Source organism: Pelodiscus sinensis, chromosome 3 (genome assembly GCF_052426305.1).
Source record: "Pelodiscus sinensis isolate ZL-2025 chromosome 3, ASM5242630v1, whole genome shotgun sequence".
NCBI classification, from domain to species: domain Eukaryota; kingdom Metazoa; phylum Chordata; order Testudines; family Trionychidae; genus Pelodiscus; species Pelodiscus sinensis.
This window is the reverse complement of record NC_143054.1, coordinates 178,167,542-178,193,362: the sequence shown is the minus strand read 5'-3', so window position 1 is coordinate 178,193,362 and position 25,821 is coordinate 178,167,542. Positions and strand designations below refer to the sequence as shown.

The 25,821-nt window shown below is 43.8% G+C and overlaps 1 protein-coding gene across 4 annotated transcripts in view; it reads left to right on the top strand.

Annotated features, from left to right (window-relative positions):
• RTN4 (reticulon 4) overlaps window positions 1–25,821 on the top strand; it is a 72,128-nt gene that overhangs the window by 40,908 nt on the left and 5,399 nt on the right. For 3 of the 4 annotated variants that reach the window (XM_075925492.2, XM_075925494.2, XM_006122120.5), the window contains 3 exons: window positions 13,688–13,895; window positions 19,485–19,623; window positions 25,632–25,701. In XM_075925492.2, the coding sequence (XP_075781607.2) occupies window positions 13,688–13,895; window positions 19,485–19,623; window positions 25,632–25,701 (417 nt within the window). Of the gene's footprint in view, window positions 1–10,998; window positions 11,141–13,687; window positions 13,896–19,484; window positions 19,624–25,631; window positions 25,702–25,821 lie in introns of those variants that run through there. The other variant, XM_006122121.4, reaches the window with a different exon arrangement.

The following is a 25,821-nucleotide window of genomic DNA, read 5'->3' as shown; positions in this document are numbered from 1 at the left end:
TCTAGTAGCTTGTACGGTTGGAGATTGATACTAGTGCCGGAGTTTTCTAGAGTGCGTTTAATGGATCAGTGGTGGTTATTGAAGTTGTGGTTAAAATCTGTTTATAGGTCAGCGGTGGGCAAATACTGGTCCGTAGGTGAGATCTAGTTCACCAGAGTTAGGCCCGGGCAGGCCGCTACTGTATTTACCTGCATCTCTGGAATTGCTCTTGTGCATTTCAGAGCCATGGAGCCCAGGGTCAGCAGGGGACTCCAGCTGATCCTGGGCTCCCCCCAGCTGCCCCTTTGAATCGCGCAGATGCATGGTTCAAAGGGACAGCCGCCACACAGCTGATCCACGGATCCCTGTTAAGGATGATAAAATATGGTTAATTGACTAGTGGATGGAATTTCCCCAGTGGGCCTCTTGTGCATTTCAAAGCCATGGAGCCAGGCTTTCTAATTCGAACTATTGTTTCTCCTTGTTCCAGGCCTAATTCGAACGACCTACTCCGTGCCGCGTGTAGCCGTGGGCACGGAGTCCGAACTATCGGGGCTTTAAAAATGGCGGCGCCCGGCAAGATGCAAATGAAGCCCGGGATATTTAAATCCCGGGCTTCATTTGCAGCTTCGGTTGCCTACATTAACCACCCTAGTTCGAACTAGGGTAGTAGTGTAAACATACCCCCACTGACCCTGGTCTCCATGGCTTTGAAATGCACAGGAGCCCCTGCTGGGGACTCCTTGTGCATTTCAGAGAAGGCACCGCATGCAGCCCGGAGTCAGCGGGACTTCCTGCTGGTCCTGGGCTATACATGGAGTTACGCATTCCTCCTTTGACATGTACAAGAGAAATGCAGCCGTGCCTATCGACTAGTTGATGGAAATTCCGTTGACTAGTCAGTTATCCTTAATATAAATGGATAACAGGTTATTAAAATGCGGTTAACTCCGGTGTGGGGAACCTCAGGCCTGGGGGCCACTTAGTCCCCTGGCTTAACTGGAACTGGCCCCTGAGGCTCAGGGTGCCCCCCCCCCCAGCATTGGGGAGCTGGTGCTAGAGCTCACCCCCACCCTCAGCTGCTGCGCTGCAGGGCTAGAGCACACACAATCTTCTAGGCTGGGCATGGGATGGTAAATACAGTTTAATCGACTAGGCAATGGCTCTTAATACATTTAAAGGGCTAAAGCACAGCAGGGGGTGCTCCTGCGCAAGCCAGGAAACTGCTGGCCGGGTTTGCATCAGGTCCCTCCACTGTGCTTCTGATTTTTAAATGTATTAAGAGCCAGCGGGCTCTTAATACATTTAAAAAGCAGTCACAGCGTCTGGGTCTGGGTGCTAGTTGGGAATCAGCTGACTACTCTCCTGCCCCTGTGGAGACGGTGCTGGGGTGGGGGACCAGCTTTTATACTGTCTCCCCCCCAGCACCACCTCTTGCTCTCCCTTTGCTGTCTCTGGTAGAGGCAGCAAGAGGGAGGGGAAGCAACTAGACGAGGAACTAGTCAACTATCTGATAAGTTTTTGCTGGGCCCCGCTAGGCTCTGGTGTGTGAGGGGAGTGTGGGGAACGTCTTTCTCCTTCTCAGTCAGGGGCCCCATCAATGAGAGTGTGTGTTTGTGTGTGTGTGTGTCCGTCCATCCGTCTTCACTTATGTGCAGCCCCCAAATGATTTTTCTGTGGGTCAGTGACCCTAGACCCAAACAAGGTTCCCTACCTCTAGTTAACTGGTTACCCAGTAAGCATTACCTTAACAACATGCTTAACAGACTAAATGGTTAATCAGCACCCAGCCTTGCTGGAGCAACCCCCTCATCAGCACGGTGGGAAGGGGGTGCTGCTCCTGCCTGGCCCGTCCCATTGCCCTATGCCATCAGCCAGTTAAATGTATAGTTTAGCTGGTTAATATTTTAAATCGGATTTTACATCCCTACTTAAAATAGTGTGACCTTTGTCCCAGTAACCACCAATCTGTGATCACCCTTCTGAATCTCTGTGGTGTTTATAAAGACTCTGACTGTAAGAATTTGAGCCCAATTCGTATGTGCGAGCTTCAGATTTTGTCCTGTTAGGTAATTAAATCTAAAAAACTTATACATTCCAAGAAATAAGTTCTTAAAGGGGCCCTGAAACTTCATACTGGTATGTCTGAAGTTTGATTATTGTTATAACTGGCTTTCCAAGTTCATATGGGTTTTGGCTTATTTACTCTTTCCCCCATATAGTCCCCCTGCCTCCTATCCACCTGTGCATGAATATGTGGCTAAAGGAGGAACCTTCAGTCAAATCATAACTTTCAATTTTTAAGGCTTTTATTAGAGGTTCAAAACGTGTAAAGTATGGAAAGTCTTACTATTATGATTTGTAATATTTAGGTTATATAGTAAGCAGTATTTCCAGTCTCCATTTTTTGTTTACTTTCAGATTTTCCAGTCTTTAGTGTACTCCCCGGCCATGTTTTCAGGTTATTCTCAGCCACCATGGGAAAAGTGCCTCCCCCCTCCCCCTTAAAAAATGAATTCTGAGACTCAAATGTAATCATTCCAGAATATGTGGTTCTAAGAAAAATGCTGAATATCACAAGACTTGAGTTAAAATAATGAAAATTGGCAATTCTGTTGTAATGGAAATTATGGTATAACAATGATGTTAACTTAGGCTTGGTGTAAACATGCATTGTTGAACTGGTATAACTGTTTCAGATAGTGATGTGACTTTTTTCCCCCCTCCTCACCTCCTAAATAGTTATACTGGTGAAATCTCTGAGGACACCATTATGGCAGTATGTCTTGTTTCCCTTTTTGTAAGGCACATGCTATAGTAGTACAAACACTTTTATACTGGTATAGCAGCATCCACACTGGGGAAGTTGTACTGCTTTAATGATACTAATAGAGTAATTGTTGTGTACACAGGACCTTAAAACAAAAACCCCATACCCACAAATTTGTTTCTTTTTATATGCAAAGTGATTTATTTACATAATGTCTCAAACTGTAAATTTTCAGCTTGATCTCCTTACATGGACTTGAAAGGAGGTCTCTGTAGCACCAGCAGGTGTGAATATAGGTGGAGGGGCCTGGTCCTTTCCGGCCTCCCAGGAATAGTTCTTTGCTTGCGTTCTATGGATGGCAGGATTGATGCAGTAGTGCAGTTGTGTGTAGAGCCTGGGGCAGCACATGTAATCAAATTGGGGAGACAAACTGAACTGGGAAAAACAGGATGATAATCACTTCCATTTTGCTCTTCTTTTTAATTACACTGCGGATGGTGTGGCTTTTAAGTCTCCGCTCAAGGACTGTGTATTTTTTATTCTGTTTTCCCCTAGTGTTCTAGGCCCACTGGTCTGTGAATCACAGGGCAGAATCCAAAAATTGATTAAACCAGAACCTCTTTTGACATATATACCTGTGCTGCTTTTTTTTTTGTTTTTTTTTTTTTGAGCGGGGAGGTCTTAGGCTTGTGTGCCTTAAAAGATCAAATTTAAAACCTGAGTTTCATTATATATGGGGTTTTCAGTTTAAATTAAAATTTGCTAGCAAAACTGCTGAATTCAGAGCAGCTCTAGACAATCTTTGTAATGCAAAACTCCTATTGGTTTAGAAGGCAATATTGGTATAGCAGTATATCCCCTAGTGTGGAGCCAATTATATTTGTGTAGTTTATTTAGATAAATCTGCCTAACTGCTGCCACACTAGTGAATTATACTGTTTTAATATCTCACTTTCTAAATCAGTGGGGTTACACTGGTACAAAACCTGGGGTTATACCAGCCCTCAAAGGTGTCAGAGGACTAAGTAACGAATATATTGATACACTCAAAAATTCTATTTTTTTTTTAAATCACTTCCCACAGTCAGTCTTGTTTCTTTTAAAATAAGGATGTAAGGGAATAGTTTAGTCAACTACTTGCTTCCACCCACCTTGCTTGCTGTCAGATGCAGCAAGAGCGGGGAGAAGCAGGAGCCAGTGGAGAGGGAGGGGAGCTAATTTAAAATCTGGTTCTACCCCAGCACCATCTCTGTGGTGCGGGAGGAGGGACAAGGAGAGGCAGAGCTGCAGCGGTCCCGGAGCCCACACAAGCCGGGACTTCTTAATCCTGGCTTGTGCTGGCCTCGGAAGGAGCCCTCTGGGTAAAACACAGTCTCGCAGCAAGGGTAGCTTCCAGGGCCGGCTCCAGGACCGTTGCGGCTTTGCATTTCATATGCAGGAAGAGCCCTCTGAGCTTTTATTACATTTAAAATGTAGAGCTGCAGCAGGGGGTAGCTCCTGAGGCCTGTGAGTCCATCTAATACATTCATACTGCAGAGCTGCAGCGAAGGTAGTGATTGCCCCTCCCCCACATTGACTAATCGAGTAGTGGACTCGAGTAGCTAACTAATCGCAACTTTACATCCCTATTTTAAAGTAATGTTTGGATGAACAGAAGGGGAAGAACACCTTTCTGCCCTGTGTACCACATAAAAATTCATTTTTTTTTTTTTTGGCATAGCATTTTACTGAAAACCAGAGTCTTAATTATCACTTAAGTTAAAGAATGGAAAACAAAAAGTGAATCGTCTGAAAATGTTAATTTTTGAATGACTCGCTCAGGATGCGTAAGGCTTTGGGAAGGGTGCCTCTTGTTTGTGTATAGAATCATAGGTCTTGAAAGGCACCTTGAGAGGTCTTCTAGTCCCCTGCACTCACAGCAGACTTAGTGATCCTCTGAGCTGCAGATAGCAGCCATCAGAAGTTCAAGAGCTGGAGTGCTCTTGCCAGAGCTCAGAGCTTCAGCCCTGCAGAAAGTGCCGGCCAGGAGTCAGGGTTTCAGCCCTGCTTCTGATGACGCCATGAGGTCCCCTCCCTGCTGGGCAGAAACCAGAGGTAGTTGCCAGATGGTTTAACAAAAAATATCGAACCCCCCCCAAAAAAGAGAAAACCCTGCGGAAAAATTCTGTTGAGGGGGGGAAAAAAAGAGGGGGAGACCAAAGTTGTTAAGCACCAAAAAAAAAAAAAAAAAAAAAAGGCACTGCACCTTTAAATGGCTCTGTGCTCCTCACTCCCCCACCAGACGTGGCAGGGGAAAATTGTCCCCGCTAGGTTTCCATCCGAGAGAAATAGGAGATATCGGACATTTTACATGTCCGGTAGTTTCTGGGGGGTTTTACCCAATGGGAGACCCAAATAATGGACAGTCTGGGTGAAAACCGGACATCTGGCAACCCTACCAGAGGTGCTGTACGGAGGGGCATGTGGAGTATTTTTGTGAGGGTTGGCTGGCTCCTCTTGGTCACATGGTGCTACTGGGCCCCATCACTCCCCTGTAACTTCTGGAGCTGGCAAACTTGAAGCTACAGCCATGGGGTGAGGCACCAGCAAGCTGCAGGGAGAACTGCTGCTTTTGCCACTGCCTCTCCCTGTAGATCAGGGGTCTCCAAACTACGGCCCGGGGGCCGGATGCGGCCCGCGAGGCCCTCTCATCCGGCCCGTGGAGACCTTTTTGGATTCAAAGGCAGAAGAAGTGAGATTGTTTCAAATCCCATTTGAAGCAGATGTGGCCAGTTGCCCAGATGAACTGCAGCTGGAAGTCATTGAGTTGCAAGCAAATGACCTCCTTAGGGACAAGTTCAAAATAGGACTGGTGGGTTTTTACCAGTTTTTGCCCAAGGAAGACTTTCCTAATGTCAAAACTTTTGCATCAAGGTACCTTTCAATCTTTGGAACAACATACCTGTGTGAACAAACATTTTCAAGAATGAAATACGTGAAGAACAATTTGAGAACAAACTTGTCCGATGATAATCTCAGGTCACTGTTGATGTTAGGGACAACAAATCTAAAGCCAGAAATGTCTGCTATTTTGGCATCCAGGAAACAATTTCACCATTCACACTAATACAGGTGTTCATGTGTAGTGTATGAATGTGTTATTAAATAATAACTGAATAAAATAATATTAAATACATAATTAAAAACAACATCCATGTTTTGATTGTTTTTTATTTGGACCTCAAGTGTGTAGTCGGCCCCCGAACTGCTGTTTGATAGTTAATGCGGCCCTCGGGCTGAAAAGTTTGGAGACCCCTGCTGTAGATCTAACACCTGGGGGCTTTAGGGAGGTGCTGCATACGGTAAGGGAGGGGACAGCCTGAGGGGCATGACTCAAGCTGTTGGAAGGGATACATCTTTAAATTGTGACACGCACACACCCAACAGGCACCAGTCATCTGGGCAGAAGCCCCAAGCTCCACTCCAGGGCAGAACCTACGGCAGAATCTGGCAGGTAGAGAAGCGGGGAGAGAAGGTGGCTCTGTGAGCCTCACTTTAACTGTAGGAGGCACTTGAGGCTCACAAGCTGTGGTTTGGCCACTCAGATCTAGATTATCCCTGACAGATGTTTGTCTCACCGAGGGATGGAATAGCATAGTCAATTTACCTCCAGACCACACCTGACAGGGGCTGTTGCTTTTGTATCCGAGGCAGTGTGGTGACAGGCAGCTGGTCCGCGAGGGGAGCTGGTTGTTAAACTGGATCCCCTCGCGAACCAGCTCCCACCTCTGATATAGAAGGCAGCAGTGCGGAGTGGCAGGGAGCTCCTTGAGAGTGGAGCCGGAGCACACTGGCTGCCAGCCCCATCCCTGGGGATTATAGAATAGTCAAGTAATCGGTAAGAATTCATGAGATTAATCAACTATTCAATTAACCAATATTTAACATCCTTAGTCTAACCTGCTCTTAAAAATCTCTGTTGATGGAGATTCTTTAACCTCCCTGAGCAATTTATTCCAGTGCTTAACAACCCTGACAGTTAGAAAGTCTTTTCAACCTAAATCTTCCTTTCTGCAATTTAAGGTCATTGCTGCTTGTCCTATCCTCAGAGGTTAAAGAGAACTGTTTTTATTCCTCCCTCTTATAACAGGCTTTTTATTTACTTGACAAGTGTTGAGGCCTTGGTGGTTTTTCGCCTTCCTCTGTAGCATGGGGCACGGATCACTTGCTGGAGGATTATCTGCATCTTGGGATCTTCAAACCATCATTTGAGGACTTCAATATCTGAGATATAGGAGAGAGGATTATTCCAGGAGTGGGTGGGTAAGATTCTGTGGCCTGACCTCCTGCACAATGCAGACTAGATTATCATAATGGTCCCTTCTGACCTTAAAGTCTGAGTCGTCTTTGCTCCAGACTAAACCCAGTTTTTTCATTCTTCTCTCATAAGTCTTGCTTTTTAAACCTTTAAAAATGTGTGTACCTCTTCTCTGCGTCTTCTCCAGTTAGTCCACATCTTTCCTGAAATGTGGCACCCAGAACTGGACACATACTCCACTAGAGGCCGTATCAGCACACAGTAGCATGGAAGAATTGTTTCTTGTGTCTTGCTTACAGCACTCCTGTTAATACATCTCAGAATGATGTTTGGGTTTTTTGCAATAGTGTTATACTCTTTATTCATTCATTTATGATCTTCTTTTATCCCTGATCACTTTCTGCAGGACTCCTTCCTAGGCAGCCATTTCTTAGTTTGCATGTGTGCAACTGATTGTTCTTTCCTAAATACATTTGTCCATATTGAAATTGGACTAACTTTCCTGGACTAACTTTAGATAAGCCCATAGCAGAAGTGTCAGTCTACATTACAACATTTTGAATATATCCGCTATCTTAAAATCAGTCATGGGACATGAGATCAGGTCAGAGGCCAACAGGGTGGAGTTTTGTAGTTGGTTGGATTAGCCATACTTTTACCATATTACCAAGAATCATTTTAGGATCTGCCTATTAAAATTTCAGATGAGCTGTGGATCTGGTTACAACATTCTAGCTTCTGATACAGAAGGAACTTCAACTGTCTTCTCTAACATTGATTGCTTTGTTCCAATGGTGTACAGATTAGAATTAGTGTTGTAGCTAGATTCTCTGACTCTTTAATAATTGTAACGCAGACAGTGCCTTTCAGAGATGTAAATATTATTAATATCATAGATGTACCATAATCTTGTTACATGGTTGAAAGGCATCTTGGTTCCAAAGCCATGATTAAATCTGGTTATAACTCAGTTCATGGTCAGTGCGCTTATAAATATTAGAAATACAAACTGTACAACACTGAAGGCTTTTGTTTCAGTCAGAGGCAATGAGATCAGTTTCTTTCTGGTGTAGTTGCAAAACTCACCACCGTCTTGCACTCACTGTTGTCTTGGCTTAATTTTTTGTGAATGGCTTTATTAGTAAATACTGGTTTTCCTCAGCAATCTTCAAATCCTGTGAAGTTGCCTACAGAGGAAGTGGCACTGCCCTATTCGTACTAGCCTGCCTCTTTTTGTAGCTACAGGCAGTCCCCGGGTTACGTACAAGATAGGGACTATAGGTTTGTTCTTAAGTTGAATTTGTATGTAAGTCGGAACTGGCTCCAGATTCAGCCACTGCTGAAACTGATCAGCAGCTGACTACAGGAAGCCCGAGGCAGAGTTGCTCTGCCCCCGGCTTCCTGGAATCAGCTGCTGATCAGTTTCAACAGCAGCTGAATCTGGACTCCTGGGACAGAACAGCTGGGGCGCTGCCGGGTAGGTCCCCGCAGGACCAACCCGGCAGCACCCCAGCTGCTCTACCCCAGGCGTCCCGCAACAAAAGCCTGGTCTGCTGGGGGGGGGGGGCGCACTAGGTGCGCCCCCTTCCCCCCCCCCCCCCCAGCAGACCAGGGAGACCTGAGCAAAGCCGCGGAGGCGCAGAGGTCCTGCCGCCTGTGCGGCTTTTCTCGGGTCTCCCTGCTGTGCTGGGGAGTCCCCCCCCCTCCCAGCACACCAGGGAGACCCGGAGCAGCTTTTCTTGCCCCAGAGGACGCGGTGGCGGGACCGCTGCGCTCTGGGCGGTCCCGCCGCCCGCGAGCTCCGGGGGGAGAAAAGTCCCGTTCGTAAGTGCGGATCCGACATAAGTCGGGGACTGCCTGTACTTTGATCCTTTTGCTGATAGCTCTTTCTTGGCTTTGACTGCCTAGTACAGGGGTGGGAAACCTGCAGCTTCTGGGTCAGATGCAGTTCGTCAGTTAGCTTTGGCAGGTCACCAAATGCCTGAGCACCCACGGCCATGCTTGCAGCTCCCGTTGGCTGCAGTTCACCATTCCCAGCCAATGGGAGACAGTGTGGTCTAGTCCACTGCTTTGCACAGCTCCCTTTGTTTGGGCATGACAAATAGCAGCCAGCGGGAGCAGCCGTGCCTGCATCTGGCGGCCCATCAAGCTTAAACCTAATGAACCACTTCCAGCTAGTGTAACCGCCGATTTGAACCTGGGACCTCTGGAGATTAGCATAGGCGCCTCTAGCATTTGAGCTAAAAGCCAGCTGGCTGATTCTCAGCCCATGCTATAGAGGGCTCTTGATCTTATCTGTTGCTGTGGTCTAAGTGCCACTGCATGGGACAGTGAACCACACTAGGTGTGTGGGTTACACTAGCATGCCAGAAGTTTCCCATCCTTGGCCTAATGCTTTTCACCAAAAATGCTGTAGTTTCATGGAAACCTGTGTGGTACTTCCTTGTAAATAGAATGAAGCAGCCACACCTGAAGGGGATTTTTCTATCCAGAAAACCTACATTGCACGCTACACCAGGAGTGGGAATGATCTGGTCTGCATGCTGGATCAGGCTCGCCACACTTTTTTTAATCTGGCCCGTGGCTTGTCATTGTGGCAGAAAGCGGCACTACTCAAAGCAGCTAGCGTCTCCCTGTGAATCTCTGTGCGCTACCCTGCCCCTCCCCCAATATAAATAGCCGATAGGAGCTGAGAGTTTTTGCTGGGAGTGGGGGCAGTGCATGAAGCCTCCTTCTCAGACGGCCACATGGAACAGAGTGGTCTGAGGCTGCTGGAAGGCTTGGGAAACCTGCTGCGAATGCAGCTGGCTGGGAGCTGCTTAGGTAAGCGCCTCTTGGCCAGAGCCTGCCTCTGGCACCCCACCCCCTTCAACATCTCAACTCCCTCTCAGACCCAGCACTCTCTCCTATATCCTTCCCCCAGTCCAGAATCCTCTCCTGCACCCATATCCCCTTCCAGACCCTGCACCCCAAGACCCTGTCCCAAATCACAACTCTCTCCTTCATCCAAATTCCCTCTTGGCCCCCACGCCCACTCCTGCACCCCAGTCTCCTACCCTGAGCTCCCTTCTGCACCCAACCTCCATCCTGCACCCCCTCCGTAGAAAAGTGTTGCCCTTGACCACTTACCAAAACCGTGGTATGGCCCCCCCACATCAAAAATTATTGCCCAGCCCTACACTACACAGAGGGCATGATGATGGCCAAGCTTTTAGCCCACAAACTGACCCATCATATTTGTTCTCTAGCCTAATTTTGTACCCTGATTTAAATAACAGCAGATTTATTTTACATGCTTTTTTCCTAATGGTCTTTAAAGTAGAAAACATAATGTTTTTGGAGACTACTAGTTGTATATATTTAAGGGTTTTTTTTGTTTTAATTTGCCTGACTGGAAAATGATGGTATAGTAAGAGTTAACAGAAGACCTTCATAGGAATTTGCCTATGAGGTAAGGAGTTATCAAAATATGTACTGTAGATGGTTGATTTGACAAAATATTCCACCTTCTAGATATGCCTGTTAAAGCTGCAGATGTTCAACACTTCAGAATAGAGTCCCATGTTCGGACACCAACAATTGTAAAATAAGGCCAATAAATGCAATTGTTTGCATCTGTAAACTTTGTTTTTACTGGTATTTGAAAGAAACGGTCATCAAGAATTTCAGCTTAACTGTTAAACTACACGAGAGTAACTTAAATGTTTCCAAAGTCATGCATTCAGCCTCTTAAATGAGACATGATTTTGTCTTTCCTTTGTTCATTCCTTTTTCTAAATATAATCTTTATTTTACTCTGACTTTTTTTTTTGGCTAGATGTAGAATGTTTACTTGTGCTATTCAGTTGCAAATATCTTTTTGAAAAAATACTTTAACTGCATTCCAAGGACTTACTTGAGAACAAGCTATTGGCTGAAAGCTTAAATCATTCTGTGTTAGCCTGTGAGACTTCTAACTGTAGTAGTGAGATAGCAGGCAGTTGCGTATATTAGTTGACCTTTGAATACCCTAGCCGGAAGTGAAAAGGTTCTGGCTGGTCAGCTGTACAAGATCTGGGTGCATGCAGTCAAACTCAAGATGGATGCCAAAATTGGTTAGTTCTTTTTTGTTGTAATATATTACATGAATTTAAAACTCTCTTGTGAATCCTGAGGCTTTTAATTTGTGCAAAAGACAAAAACAGTTTCTTGTGGCTCATTTATTTCTTGAGAGGATTTTCATGTCAACTTTATAGGCACTTGTTTTTGTCACAGAACAGTTATTGGCACTCTTCAGCCTTAAAAATTAGATTCTGTGATTGCAGAATTCTCTGAAGTCTTTTCTATCAGTTTCTTATCACGGCATTTGCTTTAAAGGCAAAATGTAATTGGATGAGTTCTGCATGTGAGGCACCCATGCTAGCAGTACTATTTTTAGATGTGGCAGATGACAATTCATAATTACCATATGTAGGCAGCTGCACTTGCTTTAGATTAGGCCTGGAATACTTGCATTGAAGGGCTGTAATTGTAGTTTACACAAGTGTAAATTTAGGAAAACACAATTAACATAAGGAAGAACAGAGTTTGGTGTGTCCCTGAATATGTTTACCTTTTGTGTTTAAAGCCAGCAGACTGTTTCAACTAATACACTGCTTGGATTTTCTAAATTGCCTTCTGTTGGAGGTGTGAGGGAATTAAAAGCAGCTTTTACTATGTGTCATATGGACTAAAAGTTACAATTCAATGTTGTAACTGTTTTACAACATGAAATAAAAAAATATTTACACTATTGGAAAATTAAACAGTATACACTGGGACGGGGATTGGGGTTTATATGCTACTTCTCATTTTGAAAGGTACAGGGCAGAGTATATATGGGAGAAATGCAAATATAATTCCAGGTCCAAATGAAGGAAGGGAATAGATTGAGGTCATTCAGTCATTAGTGAACAAAGTATTTGAAGACACACCAGTTTTTCTGAAGACACTAGACAAATGGATCTACATGGACTACACCAATTTTAGACTCTCCCTTTCCAGTGAATGTTATTGGAGATTTTCATGACTGTTGAATTATAACAAGTATAAAGACAGTAACTTAACTGTGCAGCTGTAGTCCTTTACACACTATTAATGCTGATCTTAAAATAATAAAAATCACGACAATGAAGTAATTGGCCATAAATTATGAAAGCTGTCCCTTTTTTGATATTTCACAGCATAGAGTTTCTTAGCAACACCAGGTGAACAATTCAGATCTTGTATTGAAATGATTTCATGGTGTGAAAAGGAAGGCATTGGTTCCAACAATTAAAGCTTATCAATTTCAGTCAGAATATACACATCTCCCAATGTTGTTTTAACTGCTTATTTTGTAGGGATTTGTTCCAGTTTGTAGTTGTTTTGTAATTTATAATAAAATTATTAAGGTAGTCAAGATACTGCTGGAGTTCTAAGCTCACATAACATTTAACATAACCAAATTCAGCCAGATAAACAGATGTCCCAGTGGTTGGGGAATAGATAATAAATATAGTAGTGCTTAATATTTTGAGAAGATTATATTTATAAATGGCTAACTAACTAATACGATTTATAATGCTAATAAAGTTTTTTTTCTTTTGTCCTTTTATATTGAGATCTGTGTCTAATAATGTACATTTATCAGTATTGATGGAGAGAGATGATGTGGGAAATAACTTTGTTTTTCAAAAGAAATCAGCTGTTAAATAATTTAATTCAGAAATCACCCATGATGGTTCCCGTCACATAGCATAGATAAGTATATAAAACCCAGTTAGATCAGATACTCTTGGTTGGTACAATGGATGTTCTTGCTAAATCTCTGATATGTCACTTAAAAATGTAGCAAACTGAAACCCGGAAAGATGAAACTTCATATTTTAAGCCAATGACTATAGACTTACCCAGACAGCAATTAGTCTGAACAGTAATACTAAAAATGGCATCATATATTTCCGTGGTGATACTGAAAAAATATGCCTACAAATTTAGCTTTTACTAGAAATCATACTGGGTTTTCTCGAGGACCCTTTCAGCCCTACACGTCCATTGTTCCTAACTCAGCATCAACATCATCAGTGGAAAAAGTTATGCCAACCCAATTTTTCCTTCAGTTACATTTGTGTAACCAACCCCATTGACTTAGTGCTGCTCTCAGTGATATCTGTGCCCTTGCCTTCATTGTGTTTACACAAGTTTAGTGGTTTTGAATTCAGTCAACAATTCTGTTGATTAGCCCCAAGAAAAAGCAGAATCTCTTGTTTAGCTATGTTGGGTGCACAGAGCTACCAGAATCAAGAACAGTAAAAACTTGTCACTGAAATAAGCAAATATGACTTAAAATACTCATGAAAAACAGATTACATCAAGATGAGATTTTCATGACTATTTACACAAAATAGTCTCTTTTGAGGGCAAAGCAGCACTTTAATTTTAGCAAATATCCAGAGTTCAGTGTAAAACCGGTTTTGACTTTTTCCAGAATGCTTATGGTTTATAAGCATATAAGCAAGTCTAATAATGTAGAAATATGTGATACTAGGTTCAATTATTTAAGATTTAATGTTCAGATAAAATGTATACTTGTATGGCTGTAAGACTGCTTGTATTCTGATTTCATACCTTTTGACTTTTAGTTGTTGATCTCCTTTACTGGCGAGACATTAAGAAAACAGGAGTGGTGTTTGGTGCCAGCTTGTTCCTGCTGCTTTCGTTAACAGTATTCAGCATTGTGAGTGTGACAGCTTACATTGCCTTGGCCCTTCTTTCTGTGACGATCAGCTTCAGGATATACAAAGGAGTTATCCAGGCAATCCAGAAGTCTGATGAAGGCCACCCGTTTAGGTGAGGTTTTTCTTTAATACCAAGTACGTGGTTGGTTTTGGGTTTTTTTAAGGGGGGGGGGGGAGAAGGGGTTGAATAGTACTATAAGTGCAGCTAATTGCATTGGAAATATATATAAATTATACCGTTGCATGGCAATGTAAACTGCCTCAATACTGTACAATCCGTCCCTCTCAACTACAGCTACTCTCAAATAGGGATGTTAGCGACTAGTTGCTTCTCCCCACCCCATTTGCCTCTATCAAAGAGAGGCAGCAAGTGGAGTGGAGCAGGAGCTGGTGCTGGGGGGGAGCCTGTATCCATGGGGGGGGTCAGGATACATGGAGGCACAGCGGGAAACGGCATGAGCGGGGAGACTGAAGCAGTCTCCACTCATGCCGGTTTTGCTGCAGTTCTGCTTTTGAAATGTACAAGAGCCCCAGATGGGGCTCTTGTACATGTCAAAGGCTCAGGGAGCATGGGGGTCAGTCCCCTGCTGGCTCCACACTCCCTGTGGGGCTTCTGCTTTTGAACTGCTATAGTTCAAAGATAAGGAGGCGTCCTTATCGAATAGTTGATGGAAATCCGATCGGCTATTTGATTAGCTAATTAATCTAAATGTAACATCCCTATTCTCAAGTGTTATTGTGATTTTTCACAAAAGAATTTCATAGAATGGACACAAGAAATGGTAAGGAAAATGTTTCTGGCATAGTGTATTTCTTCAAAAAGGCAAGAGACTCCACAAACGTCATAAAACTTGTATATAGTTACTTCAGTTTGGTTAATTGAACTTATACATTAGTACTCTATTCAGCACTTCAAACATGCCCTGACATCAAGTACTAAATCATTTTGAAAATATCATTCCTGGGTACCTGTAGAGCTGCTTGAGGGTTGGCAAAGAGTAGTAAATGCAGCAGGAGGTATGTTTTGTTGCTAATTATTCACATTTTGGTATATAGCTTTTTGAAATCCTAGCGTAATAACCTGCTTAACTCTTGTGCAGCAATGCAGCTACATACTAAATAAATCCATTTTGTTGGATTATAAACAATTTGTTAAATGCAATGTCCAGGTACATTATGACATAATCAGTAAATAAATCTGAAAAAACTTGGACTCTAATGGGGAAAACTGTAAATAATTAGGGTCAATTTTGAAGACATGGATGACTGAGTTCATTAAAATCCGCAAAGAGAACAGATGATTAACTGGATAAATAATAACTATGCCCACTCCAAAGGATATGGAGTAGACATAGCACATATTCTGTATAAAGTCGGGCAGCTTTGTTATTAGAATAGGTTCACATAGGCCACAGTAGTGCACCCATGTAGAATTATGTCTTTAGAGATCTAGATGCCACATTAATGCATTAAATAATAATTAAGAACACATTTCCTAATCTCACAACCAGCCACCCCATCTAGCAACTGCTTTCACCCTTTCCCTTCCAAAATACGGTTGTCTCCTTTTCTCCTCTTTTGCTTTCTCAGTTTACTTTCTTCTGCTGCATTTTTGTACTGTTGCCAGATAACACTGGTAAAGGTAGTTTTTAAACTTCTCCTCCAGGGGGACAGATGCAGACTTGTGGTGGAAGACACTTTTGAGTGTGTATAGACTATATCCCTCTTTTGTCAGAGGGATGTAAATTAGGCACTTCGAAATTGCAAATGAAGCCAGAATTTGAATTTCCACGCTTCATTTGCATAATCACGTCTTGGCGCTCTTTCGAAAGTAAAACCACAGTCTAGACGCAGTTCTTTCGAAAAGGGAAGGCTTTATGCAAATGAAGCATGGAAATTCAAATCCTGGCTTCATTTGCAATTTCTAAGTGTCTAATTTACATCCCTCTGTCGAAAGAGGGATGTAGTCTAGACACACTCTTAGGGTCCATTCTCCCTCCCTCCCTCCCTCCCTTCCATTCCATTCATGCAAAGCTTCAGCAGCTCTAATTTAGAATCGCCTCATCTGCACTCAGTAAATGCTTATAGAGGTGATCAGTCCAGCCCATAAAAGCCAACACCTGCCTGCAATATGCTGGCTCTTTAAATTGGGGTGGATGAATACTAAGAAGGGGAAGGGCGATTGCTGAGACACTGGCAGGAGAGCCGGGACAACCCCTTGCCTGCCCCGGACCCTATCTCTCCTACTCCAGGTCCCCTCCCCTGGTCTGCCCTCCCCCACCTTTTCTCCACCCCTGCTCTGCCTCCGCCCTGCCTCTTCCCACAAGTCCTGTCTCCTGAGTGATGCAGCCTATGTGGGTTAGAAGAGGTTGGGGTTCCCCTGCACTCACTGGCAGCAGAATGGGGGAATGCACCCGTAGCTTGTTCAGCTCCAGTCCGCTCCCTGGCAGGAAGTGGAACAAAGCAGGCAGGAACAGGGGGAGCTAAGTAGACTAAAGCTGTGTCCCTCCGCTTCTCTTTCTCCTCCCAGCCCCCCTGCTGCCAGTGAGTGTGAGGAGTCCTGACCCCCTGCTGCAGGTGCCAGGCCCCCCACTAGTCCCCTGGGCTGCCCATAGGCTCTGGCTGCTGACCTTTTGTCCCTCCCACTCCCGGTGTTGAGGTGGGTGAATGCTCCCTTGTGGCCCTCCCCGCACATATCACCCCTAAAAAAGGGGCAGTGTTTCAGTGCACACATATTGGGGAAAAATGCATCTGTGGCTATACACATTAAAGCATAGACCCGCAGTTTTGACAGCATTCAGTAGCACAAAATGCAAAGTAGGGTGCTGACCAGCCTTAAAGTAGCTAGTTTAAAAGGGAAAGCCTGTAATTTAAGGAACAGTCTGCTGACAAGTGGAATCTCTGATTGCAGTTTCTCTGTTACTGGTTTTCAGTAAGTACAAACTGATTTCCATTAAGTGCTTAGTAAAATCCTCACCATTTCTAAGATATAACCATTTCTTTCTGTTCATAGAGTGGATATTCTCATTCATGCTCTCCTTTCTTCTTCACTACAGATTGCTTCTCCCAGGCCTCTCCTCTTGCCAACAATCCATACAAAATGCGTCCACTAAGGCCTTGTTTCTGAGCTATTGATCATGTCATATACCCCACTAAGGGTTTGCATGACTTGGCACCTCCTTCTTATTCAAGGTTGTCTCTTGCTAGGGCTCAGCTCTGCCAGAATTAGCAGCTTTGATGCCCTGTTAGTCCAGTACTACTCTCCCCCATGGCCCCTTCCCCCTGCATGCCTCATTATTTTGGAATACCCTTTTGAGTTGGGTCTCTATGGCCTTTACCATCTCCTCTTTCAGATCCCTTGTTAAGGCCTACTTCTACTACAATGCCTACCAGCAATGAATAACATACGTATCTTTTGTTATTCTAACTTGCTGTGAGCTGGCTTCGTTTATAATGTCCCCACTTTCCACTCCCAATCCATCCCAACTGTTTGGTCGTCCCTCTTTATTGTAGTATGCCTGAACTTAGATTGCAACTTCCTCAGGATAGGGAATCTCTCCCCTTTCGTCTGTGATTTTGTGGGACCCTTAGAATGCTCTTCGGAAATTGTAAAACAATGAGTTACCTGTAAAAGGTATCAATACACAATAACAACACAACTGTCTAAAACTATAAAACGTATCTCATAATTCTAAGTGTCTGTTAAATAAAATTGGTGCCTTAATGTGTAGCTATAGAGTAGAGCTAATTTGCCAGTCATGTAGCAGTGTAGAATTGGTGCCCTGTTACAGATAAGCAACATCTCCCCTCTCTGAGCCCTTAGTGGACATGAAACTAATTTTAATATGATCATTTTTTATTTAAAGAATCTAATGCTGACCTGGCAGCTCTGCTTGGTAGTAGATGGAAAGGTGGGATATGGAATACGGGCTGCGTGTGTTAAAGTAAAGTGTTCTCATACAGACTAGAGGATTTTTATCTTTCTGGTGGAAAATTCGTAGATCTTCTGGCTAAATCTTTAGACATTAATCAAAGAGAGGGTGGGTGATTGAAGGGCAGCGTGGCAGGAGTTTGGCTTGTTGCCAGTGGCAGCCTGTCAATACAGGCAAACTAGGCGGTCACCTAGGGTGCCAAGATAAAGGGATGTTGAGGGCTTTGGAGGCGGGGGCACCGATCGCGCATTTTGCCTAGGGTGCCAGTTGCTGGCAGCTCGTCTAGGGCCGCTCCTGCCTGTTGCATATTGCAAACCTTAACCTACCACTTATGCCAGTGTAACTTATGGTGCTCAGGGGAGTTGTTTTCCACACCCCTGAGTGGTATAAGTAATAGTGTAGACATAGCCTCAGAAGTACTAGGAATCTAAAGTTTGGTTTAGCTTTGCTGGAAGACCTTCCCAGAATCTCAGCAAAGTGGATTATGAGCTCTAGCATTGTACTGAAGTGAGGGAAGTGTTGAATGTTTGGAGAGCTATGTTAATTAGTCATAGCCATGAAACAGTGGTGTTAAGCTTTTCATTTTAAACTGTTTGACTAAGACTATGGCTATAGCGGTAATTAAGCAATACAGTTTTTGTAGTTGTTAAAATGCGGTTAATTAACTAGTCGATGGAATTTCCACCAAGGGGCTCTTGTACATTTCAAAGAAAGAATGCGAAACTCCGCACATAGCCCGGGGCCAGTGGGAAGTCCCTCTGACTCCAGGCTGCATGTGGGTGCCTGCTTTGAAATGCACAAGAGTCCCCAGCAGGCTCCATGCTATGGGCTCCACTGCCCCTTAGAGGAGGCCATTTCAAAGGGGCAGCGGTCACACAGCTCATCAGCTGTGCAGCCACTGTCCTTTTGAAACTTCCACCTCCTCATAATTCAAAGGGGCTGCAGGGGAGCCCAGGCTCAGCTGACTCCGGGCTCCCTGCAGCATTTCTTCAGGACCTGACATCAGCTGGCGAGTCCCCATCTGACCCTGGGTTCCAGGGAAATGCTACAGGGAGCCTGGGATCAGCTAGGGACCGGGCTCCAGTGCTGTCCCTTTGAATATCCGCAGAGGCGGTGTTTTAAAGGGGAAGCCCTCTGCACAGCTGATCCCAGGATCAGCTGTGCAGCTGCCACCTTAGGGTTTCCAAGTGCCACTTTGAAGTATTCCACACCTCCCCCCCTTTTGCTGCCTCTATTTCATAGAGGCAGCAGGGGGGGGGGGGCGGGGGGGGGAGGAGTTGACTAGTTGACATTACTATCCGATGAGCAAATGCTTATCAGATAGTCGACTAGCCTTTAACATCCTTAGTTCAGAGGGGTTTAATCCCTCCTTCCCAAATGACACAAGTTTTGCCTCCATGGCAAGTGCTAGCATATATAGTGCTTTGTCAGCAGACCTGCTCTCCTGCTGACAAAATGAACACTGCTGGAGGGTGGGAGGTAGAAGTAAGTTGTTGGCAAAAGTGCCCACAAACAGTGGCTTACTGTCCACCTTTCAGCACCATGGCTATGTTGGCATGGCCATGTCACTAAAAGGTGTGTAGCATAAACACGGCCGAACAGTCCTGTGCCCCCTCAATTGACCTGCTTCACTCTTGACTCATGCTATCACTTCATTAGTTTTCCAGTCAGTTTTCTAGCCTTCCAGATGAAAGGTTAGAAAACTGAATTAAGTAAAACACAAGCAGGTGTAAAGCTTCTGTCTCATGAATGATTCTTCCAATTTTCAGGGCTTACTTGGAGACTGATGTTGCTGTGTCTGAAGAGCTTGTGCAGAAGTACAGCAATGCTGCTCTTGGCCACATTAATGGCACAGCAAAGGAGCTCAGACGTCTTTTTCTTGTCGATGACTTAGTTGATTCTCTGAAGGTAAATGATAGAGCATTAAATGATAGAGCATTCAACATACAACTGTAGATTTGACTTTCCTCAGTGGGGTTTGGAAAGAAAGCTTTAAACCGAGTCAGTGGCCTGATGTTAAGAGTGTGTGAAATGCGCCCACTGAATTATTTTTCTTTAAACATCTGAATTGGAGGTAACAAGGCAGAGTCTTAACTCCTTTCTGTTTTTTTTTATTTTTGGTTCACCTGTCACCACCAGTTAAGTGACAAGCATCTGGCCTAGTGAATGTTTAGGATAGTTTCTCATTCTGCTAATCTGAAATACCCTAAAAAAAAAAATCTATAGCATTGCAGCTATCTAACACTGTCGTACAGTATAAAGACTTAGCAGCAGGGAGGTGTGAATCATGAAGAACCTATAGGTTCTCATTTTTTGCCCTTCCCATTTCTTTTTACATGGCTTCTGGTATTAGTGGTCCTCTAATAGATGTTTCTGCTTCTACATGAGTTTCTGCAGTGACTATGTTCTCCCTCCCAATCGTGTCACTGAGGGTCGTCCTCTGGGGGAAAAGAGCACCACTTCCACACTTACAGATGGTTCAGTTCTCTCCTTAGTGCCAATCTGGGTCTCCTGTTCTCTATTACTTATAGTGGTGCCTTTAGCTCACTAAGCATCCCAAGTATTGTCTAATAAATGTACTTGTTTGTTGTTCTAGCCCAGTGGCTTTCAAAATTTTTCATTTGCAGACCCCTAAAACATATCAAATGGATGTGCAGACCCCTTTGGAAATCTTAGGCATAATCTGCAGACCCTCACCAGTCTGCAGATCACAGGTTGAAAACCACAGCTCTGTGGTCACAATAGTTCTTCGTGGACTCCTTTGAAGTAATGTGCAGACAGAAGGGATCTGTGGACCACAGGTTGAAAACCACTGTTCTAGCCAATTTGAACATCTTTTTATGACCTTTTAAATTGCCTTTTTAAAAAAAAGGCAAATTCTCTCCACATAGATATACCTCTTTAGTTAGTTGTTTAGTGAGGCATGCTTTAGCCTAAGGCTTTGGCCAGGTCTACACTGGTGGAGAAAATCAATGCAAGACCCTCAGTTCCAGTTTTGAGAGTTTTCTGGGCCACTCCCACAGTGAGAGGTTGACAGGAGGAACTCTCCCATCAATTTTCCTTAGTTCTTGCAACTGTGACTACAACGAGTTCCAGGGTCAACAGGATGCCCTCAGCCTTTGATTTAGTGAGTCCTTATCAGACCCACTAAGTCAAACTCCAGAGCATCGACCTCCGGAGTGTTGATCTTCCCAGATGTGTAGATGTGCCCATAGACTACACTGCACAGCTTTTAGCGAAATGGCTGTGTTGCTAAAAGTTGGGCAGTGTAAATGCTGTTTGTTGGCACTTTTGCCAACAAAATGTTTCCACCCCCTACGATCAGGTTTCCTGTTGTGACAGGAGAGTGCTTCTACCAACAGCACATTGTTCACACTAGGGATGTTAAATTTTCATTACTTGTCTAATCAAGTAGATGATGGAATTTCCATCAACTACTTGATTAGTCAATGAGGGGGAGATGGGGCGCTTGCTATCCCAGCTGCACCTCTGTTCTTAAATGTAGTAAGAGCTGCCTGTGGGGCTCTTGCTACTTTTCAAAGGCAGAAGCGCAGCAGGGGAACACGGGGCAAGCAGGAACTCAAGCAGAGACTGTGCTGGGGGGAACTGGCTTTTAAACTAGCTCCCTGCAGCACTGGCTCCTGCTTCCCCCCCCCCCCCCCCCACTTGCTGCCTCAAGCCTTTTGTCTTTTTGGGGGGTTAAGCACCCGTGGACAAAAGTTTTGTTGCTCAATTGGCGGTAGTGACAGAGCCTTAGATTTAGGAAGTAGATTTAAAGCCTCTTTTGACAAGAAATAAAATTGGAATTGTTTAAGGAATTAAATACATCATGGAAATCTTAATCACAAAGGGCTTTTGTATGGCAAAATAGTTTTAATAACTAAGGTGTAAACCCTCATTTGCGATGTGAGAATTTACACATTACACATCAACTACTTGTCATGCTACCAACGATTAGGTCATCTGCTAAGGGAAAAGAATGGACAGCCAAACTGTTCTAGAAGATATAACTTTCATTCAGCCATTATTAATGAAGCCAAAAGAGAAATTCCTCCCAAATAAATTTTTAGTCTCTAAGATGTTCTAGGACTTTAAAATTACAGACTAACACAGTTACTTCTCTGAGACTTCCAAATAACATATTTTTTGAGAGATTACAATTGCTCTTCAAATAGTTTGGTTTGTGAGCATCCAGAAAGCTGTTTATTTGCTGTTATTATTTTCTTTTCTTTTGACTTCTAAATAAAATTGAAGAGACAAAAATTTTTGCCTTGGAGGAAAACTTTAGCCTACTTCAGTCATTTTGTCTTTTTATGGTATGGTAGCTGGATGCAGTCTCTGTGTGAAATCAATAAACTGTAAAGTCAGCTTACAAAATTCCATGGCTCTGAAATAGTATTTTTAGGAAAACCTTAAATATTGCGGTTTTGTGCCTAATAAGGGCTCTGAACAAAATTATGTTAACTCATCTATTTAAATAAACAAAATTACATTTTGGTGTAGAAAATTACATTTACACTTTTACATAATATCCCATATTATTGAATTTGAAAACAGAACTAGAGTGTAATCCAGTTTATCGTCAGTACTTATGCTAACGGTGAAATTTACATGTAATCATTTCTTAGATACATTGAGTAAACAGTGTAGTCATGATGGTTTAAAATGGCATTAAAATATTTGTACTGTATATGTCGAAGTTCAAAGGAACCCTTTCAGTTATAACTTCAAAGGATAGCTTTGTACAGTATTTCCCAGAAGATGCCAAGAAAGGAATTGTATTGTCGGGTATATCGTTATACAGGTTGAAGCTCTCTAGTCTGGCACCCTGAAGGCCTGACTAGTGCCAAACCAGAATTTTCCAAAGCATGGGAGATCAATATTGTCTAGCAGCATTACAAACACTTCCACTGCTTATGGGACTTGTAGAAGACATTTAAGAGTAAGTTAGACCTTCGATAACAGTACAGAGCTGTAAAGAAACTTTATGGGTCTTTGGGAAACTGGCCATACCCATAATAAGTGGACATTCGGCTAACTAAAATCATGCTGGACCACAGATGTTGCTGAACTAGAGAGGTTCAGCCTGTATTATGATTCATCCAAAACTTGTGAGATAAAGAACATTTTTTTAGGACAGGAATACTATGAAAACATGTTGTTACTTGAGTGATGTTTTGATAAACACAGCCAATTATTTTAATTGAAGTAGCTCAACATGAAGAAACTGACCTATGGGTTTTTTTAAAAAATATTTGCCATTAAATTATATTACAAAGTACTTGTATTGTGCAGTCAGTTACTAATAATTATAGTAAAGTGGGTAAACAATTAAAAGGCAGTAGACTCACCCATCAGAATTGCAGAAGCAGACAAGAATATCACTGTAACTCATGTAGACAGTGAATGTAGACTTTATGCATTCATTCTTTCCTGTATGATGCCACTCAGGAAGAGCAGTATCTCTGTGATAAACTTTGGGCTGCTTTTGCTTTACTCTAGCTTTGAGCCATAGAAATAAAAGGCTTTAAAAAAAATGCTCTTTTTTTTTAAAAAAAAAGCAGTGGGAGTTACTTGTTGGGACGAATAAACTTCCTTATTCTACCTAATACCTCAGCATAAAGGAGCTGAATACAGGCAGTCCCCGAGTTACGCGGATCCCACTTATGTCGGATCCGCAGTTACGAACAGCGCTTTTCTCGCCCTGGAGGATGGGAGCGGCGGGACACCCAGATGCGCCGCGGTCCCGCCGCCCGCATCCTCCGGGGCGAGAAAAGCTGCTCCGCGTCTCCCTGGTCTGCTGGGGGGGAGTAGCCCCCCCCCCCCCCAGCAGACCAGGGAGACGGGGAGCAAAGCCTCGGAGGATGCTGGCAGCGGGACAGCTGCGGCGCGTCTGGGCTGTCCCGCTGCCCGCGTCCTCCGCGGCTTTGCTCCGTGTCTCCCTAGTCTGCTGGGGGGGGGGGGTTTCCCCCAGCAGACCAGGGAGACGGGGAGCAAAGCCACGGAGGACCAGGGCGGCAGGACCGCGGCGCGACTTGGTCCGCCGCCCGCATCTCCCTGGTCTGCTGGGGGAGGGGGCACAGCTAGTGCGGTTTCCCTCCCCCCCCACTCCCCAAGCAGACCAGGCTTTTCTCTGGATGCCTGTGGTAGAGCAGCTGGGGCACTGCCGGTTGGTCCCGCAGCGCTGCTCTGGGCGCTACTGGACCAACCCGGCAGCACCCCAGCTGCTCTGCCCCAGGTGTCCCCAAGTCAGCCGCTGCTGAAACTGACCAGCGCTGACTACAGGAAGCCAGAGGCAGAGTTGCTCGGCCCCGGGCTTCCTGGAATCAGCCGCTGATCAGTTTCAGCAGCAGCTGACTTGGGGACGCCTGAGGTTCTTAAGTTGAATCTGTATGTAAGTTGGAACTGGCGTCCAGATTCAGCCTGTTGAAACTGATCAGCGGCTGATTCCAGGAAGCCGGGGGCTGAGCAACTCTGCCTCGGGCTGCCTGTAGTCAGCTGCTGGTCAGTTTCAGCAGCGGCTGAATCTGGACGCCAGTTCTGACTTACATACAGATTCAACTTAAGAACAAACCTACAGTCCCTATCTTGTACGTAACCCGGGGACTGCCTGTATATGGGTGTGAGGCTAAGGCGGGTTCTAGTGTCTTTAATGTATGCTTACTTAATTTTAGAAAGTGCTTGTTCTTTCAATAGTTGGTTTTTTTTACTTTATCTCTTATGATGATTTTTTGCCATGTCTTTCACTGTCCTTCAGTAATTTTTTGTATGGCACTCAGCACAGTAGGGGACCTGAGGTGTCCACTTAAGTAACATAAGCAATGAAGTTGGCAAAAGATTTTTAAAAATGTAGATTCAAAACATAAGTTTGGCTGTGTTGAGCAGGGAGGCAAACCTTTCTATCAGCAGTACTCCTCCAAGTCCAAGCAAAGTCCTGCCTTTCTGATGCATTCTGCAGTGCTGAGTATGGACTGAACACAAGCAGAGGACTTGGGGTCTCACTGTGTGAGGTGAGAGAGAGATTAATTCTTCAGAATGCTTTTTACGGTATTATATACCTAACTCAGAAATTACAGAAGTTTCAGAGGGGTAGCCAAGTTAGTCTGTACCAGGAAAAACTTAAAAAAAACCCCAACAAATAGTCTGGTAGCACTTTAAAGACTAACAAAATACGTAGATGATGATATGAGCTTTCATGGGCTCTTCAGATGACCGGAGTGTTAGAAGTCCAGAACCAAGCATAAAAATTACAGCAATACTGGGTTTTAGGATTCTTTTTCCTACCAGGATATGTACTTAGTTTCCAAACTTTTACTAGTGTAGTAATGTAGATCTTTTTTGTAACCTTAAAATGGTGCTTTTTGTGATACTATCTCTTGTAACAAGCTTAATTTCACCCACTCTCACACTGTGAAAAGGGATGACTCTGACCTTGTGGATTTGGGAGTTGGGTTTAAATTAGGAGACCTCAGTTCAGTTTCATCTCTGCCACTTACTTGCTGTGTGATCTTGGATAAGACAGTTATCCATGTGCCATGCCTCACTTATTCCATCTGTTAAGGAAAAAATAATCATGCTTGCACTTCACAACAAAGCACTAAGGAAGTGCATAAAGCACTGTATACACGCAAGGAATGCTGAAGAGTCATAAAATGATAGCAGCTTTTGGCCACTACTACGCTGGGCTGAATTCAGACTTCTGACCTAGAAGTGAAAGGCTGAATATCCTAATACCTGTCACTTTACCTATACTGTCCTTAATGTACAATTATCTTTGACATACAAAGTGTTTTTGTGTTGAACTTTATATATGCCTTCAGAGAAGGATAATTTTGTTTAAGGCACCGCTCTTAATGTTCTAATGAACATGCCTTGATTAAACTGTATTTATGATCTAATTGAATTTGTTCTCTCAGTTTGCAGTGTTGATGTGGATATTCACCTATGTTGGTGCCTTGTTTAATGGTCTGACATTACTGATACTAGGTAAGGGCTTTAAATTGTGTCAAATACTTTGCAAAATAACCCTGGAAAAGTATTAAAGCCTCTTAAATACTGTGTATATCTATTTGTAGTACAACAAAACGTAAGTTGTTGCATGATTTG